Genomic DNA, 5,061 nt, shown 5'->3' with positions numbered 1-5,061 from the left:
GCTTGTTTTTTGCTTTCACTTTGCAATCGCGTGAACTGTGTATAGAAAGCGACAGTACTGATTGGTGAGTGATGATAATTTGCGCACCAATTCCTCTGACATCGTCTTATCAATCGTTAGCTTACTATGCAAACATGACAAGTGAAATCTCCTGCAGCTTAAACATGTGAGAGGTTGATCGCGCAGAGAATCGCTGAGCGTTATGTTAGTGCGTGTGTAAAAGCAGCAGGATATATATTTTAGTTCTGCTGAGCCAAATAAGACAGGTCAGGGTGAAGAAGTGACAAAACGGAAAGGTTATGACAAATCAGACTATAAGGCAAAAAGAAAGTGCAGCTTTATGGTTTCATGGACAAAAGAATTTCTGTGGCTGCAATATGACGAGCTAAATAACCAGGGCTGCACATAAGTGGTCCGCAGGTGCGCATTCGCTGTCAAAATAAAAACCCGCACAAGATAAGAAGTTGCAACGCGTGTTTGCGTACATAAGATTTTAAGGAAGAGGACAGACATTTGTTTAGAACTCTTAAAGATGTCGAAGAAGCTCCTTTAAGCAATTACTGTGATGTTCCTCCACCTCCAAAGAAATGTCAGAAGGAGTCTGAACCACAAAAGAAGCACGTATTCTCGGAAAAGTGGTTGCAGGAGGTGAGCTGGCTTCAAACAAATGATGAACGCACAGAGAGGTTCAGATTCAGATTTTATTTGTCACATACAGGTTGCCCCGCAGTGAAATGAGACACCCCCCCCGACCTTACACACATAACACAGACATTACATGGGGGTTACAAGTCGGAGATCGGCAGTTGTGGAAAAAACACTGAAATGTACACACAATGGGAAGGTACAAGAGGAAAAAAAGAGACCCCTACTCATGCTGTGCTTCCATGGTAGGACAGCACGAGAACAGGAAACAAAAAAAACTCCTCTGCACAAAAAAAAAGCACATGAATGTTCACAGCACAACATTATGAAGACATAACAAGCCACAGGGTGGGAGTAGGGGGATGGAGTAATCCCAGGCAACACAGCAGACATCCTGCCACTGCGCCGACTCGCCAGCGCGGGCCCAGACCCGCCTCGTGTTCCCAGGAGGTAACAAGCATCGAAGGCGTTGGAAAGGGAAGGGGAGATGAGTGAGTGCTTATCAGTGTAAGTGTGTGTGTATGCGTGTCCATAGTTCAGCTGAGACAGTGTCCTTCGCCCTATCAGGCTAAGTAAACAGTCCTCCAGCCAATCCAGGTGGCCTTGCATGGGATGGGGAGAATAGTCAAATCACAGTCGTTATCAGGGAGTGTTTGTCCGGCTTCAGCCTTGGGCCTGTGCAGCTGGCGCCGTGGTGGTGTCTGCATTTGATCCCGAATTTGTTGATTTATTGAGAATTTTCAAAGCTGATCTTTAACACTCTGATACTGGTCTCTCTATCTCCCGTTGGAGAGCCGCGAGCCTCCCCATGATGTTATCAAACTTCTGATCCGTGGTGTTATCATTCTTTTGATTCTGAGACCTCACAACTGCTGTGATCCGTTCTGTGATGTGATCCAGCTTTCGCTCAAGGTTCTCATTTTGAGCAGGGCCCTCTCTGATGTATCCCACCATACGCTCAATGGTGTTGTTTTGAGCCTTCACATCAGCCATAAGCGTCTCCAAGGTGTTAACCATGCTGCGTTCGTTGTGAGAGGTCGCGACTCGTCCCGTCGCTTCAATTCCAGCGGGCAGCTTTGGGGGGGTTTGAACAGCCGGTTCCGCTCTCTTATTTCTCCGATAAGTCAGGGCCATGCCAGCTCCGATCAGCAAGAACCCCGTTATCATGGTTCCGAATAGGTAAATATCTTCAGCGTCCTCGATCGACAGTCCCGCCAGGCACACGAGCCTCCATTTCTGCCACCCGTCCATCGTGTATCCGGCAGGGAAAGTCCCTCCGGGGCACTCGGGCTCTCCCGAGCCCAGACTTCTCGTTGAGAAGAGGGTGTCAATAGCATTCAGAGACCAGTTGATCAAATCCATAATTCTCTTTTAGGTTTTAGAGAACGACAGTGAGAGACTGTTCCAGGGAAAAAGTAATGCACATGAGACAGACAAGGACAGAGAGGCTAAGCAGGGAAGATAAGGGTAAGGAGGAGAGGAGAAAAGTGCGACCGCCTCCGCTGAGAGCCAAACGAGAAGGTGGTGCAGAATGTGCCGTGAAAATTTAATAAATGACAAATTAATAAAAAGGCATGAACATTTTTTTTGTATCGAAAAAATATCGAACCGTGACACCAAAGTATCGAACCGAACCGAACCGTGAATTTTGTTGTATCGTTGCACCCCTACTTTCAACCTCTCAGTTAATATTGTAGGGCCACACAGAACTTCTGTTCTGACCTAAAGCGAGCATGTACAAAGGAAAATGAACAGGCCACATGATAGATCCTTGGAGAGCAGGTGAGGCCTGTTCTCTGTCTTGTATAAGAAATTAAGCAGATAAAATTTCTGGAATTGATTCTAAGTGACCATAGGTGAGGGTAGGTGCATAGATTGACCAGTAAATTGAGAGCTTTGCTTTTACTCTCAGCTTTCTCTTCACCACAACAGACTGGTACAGTGTCCGCATCACTGCAGCCCCTGCACCAATCCGTCTGCCGATCTCCTGCTCCCTTCTCCCATCACTCGTGAACAAGACCTCAAGATATTCCTCCACTTGGGGCAGGAACTCATCCCCGACCCGGAGTGGGCACTCCACCCTTTTCCGGCTGAGAACCATGGCCTCAGATTTGGAGGTGCTGATCCTCATTCCCACCGCTTCACACTCGGCTGCGAACCGTTCCAAAGCTAGCTGGAGGTCATCACCCGATGAAGCCAACAGAACCACATCATCTGCGAAAAGCAGAAATGAGATCCCGAGACCACCAAAGTGAAAGCCTTCCGCCACTTGGCTATGCCTAGAAATTCTGTCCATAAAAATTATGAACAGAATCGGTGACCAAGGGCATCCCTAGCTTAGCCCATCACCCACCAGGAACGAGTCCGACTTATTACCGGCTATGCAGATCAAGCTCTTGCAATGGGCGTATAAGGACTGAATGGCCTGTAGCAATGGGCCAGACACCCCATACTCCCGGAGCATCCCCCACAGGACCCCCGAGGGACACGGTCGAATGCCTTCTCCAAGTCCACAAAACACATGTAGACTGGTTGGGCAAACTCCCATGCGTCCTCGAGTATCCTCGAGAGGACAAAGAGCTGGTCCAGTGTTCCATGACCAGGACGAAAACCGCATTGTTCCTCCTGTATCCGAGGTTCGACTTATGGACGAACTCTCCTCTCCAGCACCCATAGCCTTTCCAGGGAGGCTGAGGAGTGTGATTCCCCTGTAGTTGGAACACACCCTCTGGTCGCCTTTCTTAAAGATGGGGACCACCACCCCGGTCTGCCAGTCCAGGGGTAATGCCTACTGATCTCCATGCAACATTGCAGAGATGTGTCAACCAAGACAGCCCTACAACATCCAGAGCCTTCAGGAACTTGGGGTGGACCTCGTCCACCCCAGGGGCTCTGCCACCAAGGAGTTGTTTAACTGCCTCAGCCTTTGTCCCCAGACTCTGCTTCCGCCACGGAAGACGTGCCAGTGGGATTGAGGAGGTCCTCGAAGTATTCCTTCGACTGCCCAACAATTTTCTCAGTTGAAGTCAGCAGCACTCTACCCGCACTATACACAGTGCAGGTAGAACACCGCTTTCCCCTCCTGAGTCGCCTGATGGTTTGCCAGAATCTCTTTGAGGCAGTCCGAAAGTCTTTTTCCAACTCCTCCCACACCCAAGTTTTCTCTTCAGTCACCACCCGCGCCGCATTCCGCTTGGCCTGTCGGCATCTATCAGCTGCCTCCGGAGTCCCACAGGCTAACCAAGCCGGGTGGGACTCCTTCTTCAGCTTGGTGGCTCCCCTCACCTCAGGTGTCCACAATTTGGTTCGGGGGTTACCACCATGACAGGCACCAACTACCTTGAGGCTGCAGCTCCGTGCAGCGGCTTCGGCAATGGAGGTGCTGAACATGGTCCATTCGGACTCAATGTCCCCAGTCTCCCTCAGAATGCTATTGAAGCTCTGCCGGAGGTGTGCGTTGAAGAACTTGCGGACCAGGGCCTCTGTTTGACGTTTCCAGCACGCCCTCACTGTACATATGGAGTCCAGCGTCCTCCCTCGCCACCTGATCCAACTCACCACCAGGTGGTGATCAGTTGACAGCTCAACCCATCTCTTTACCCAAGTGTCCAAAACATATGGCCTCAGGTCTGGTGATACGATTACAACATCGATCATCGACCTGTGGCCTAGAGTGTCCTGGTGCCACATGCACTTATGGACACTCTTGTGTTCGAACATGGTGTTCGTTATGGCCAAACTGTGGTTTGCACAGAAGTCCAATAACAAAACACTGCTCGGGTTCAGATCCAGGAGGCCGTTCCTCCCAGTCACGCCCTTCCAGGTCTCACTGTCGTTGTCCATATGAGCATTGAAGTCTCCCAGTAGGACAACAGAGTCCCGAGGAGGAGCACCCTCCAGTGCCCCACTCAGGGACTCCTGGGTTGGGTACTCTGAACTGCCACTCGGCACATAAGCACAGATGACAGTCAGGACCTGTTCCCTGACCCGAAGGCGAAGGGAACAAACCCTCTTGTCCACTTGGAGAAACCCCAACATACCAGCAGCAAGCCGAGGGGATACCAAGATACCCACCCCAGCCCGACGCCTCTCACCAGGGGCAATTCCAGACTGAGACAGAGTCCAGCCCCTTGCCATGCATTGAGGTGAACCACGACTATATCTAGCTGGTACCTCTCAACCTCACGCACTAGCTCAGGCTTCTTCCCCACCAGAGAGGTGACATTCCATGCCCCAATTTCCAGTTTTGGTAGTCGGGGATCGGTCTGCCAGGGCCTGGCTCCTGGCCGCTGCCCAACTCACATTGCACCCAACCCCTACGGTGCCTCCTGCGGGTGGTGGGCCTGCAGGAAGATGGTCCCATGTCCGTTTTTTGTCTGTGCCCCGCCGGGCCCCATGGACTAAGGCCCAACCACC

At 50.9% G+C, this 5,061-nt stretch overlaps 1 protein-coding gene across 1 annotated transcript; it reads right to left on the bottom strand.

Annotated features, from left to right (window-relative positions):
- Positions 1-693: 693 nt before the first annotated feature.
- Positions 694-2,148, bottom strand: LOC148094661 (uncharacterized). The gene has a single exon (XM_087837255.1). It carries the CDS (start codon positions 2,005-2,007, stop codon positions 1,399-1,401), a length of 609 nt encoding a protein of 202 aa, XP_087693381.1. The 5' UTR covers positions 2,008-2,148; the 3' UTR covers positions 694-1,398.
- Positions 2,149-5,061: the final 2,913 nt, after the last annotated feature.

This window comes from Neolamprologus brichardi, unplaced genomic scaffold (genome assembly GCF_056152115.1).
Source record: "Neolamprologus brichardi isolate AB-2024 unplaced genomic scaffold, ASM5615211v1 NODE_ptg000031l+_length_7269946_cov_1, whole genome shotgun sequence".
NCBI lineage: Eukaryota > Metazoa > Chordata > Actinopteri > Cichliformes > Cichlidae > Neolamprologus > Neolamprologus brichardi.
The sequence above is the reverse complement of the archived record's forward strand: the minus strand, read 5'-3'. Positions and strand labels throughout refer to the sequence as shown.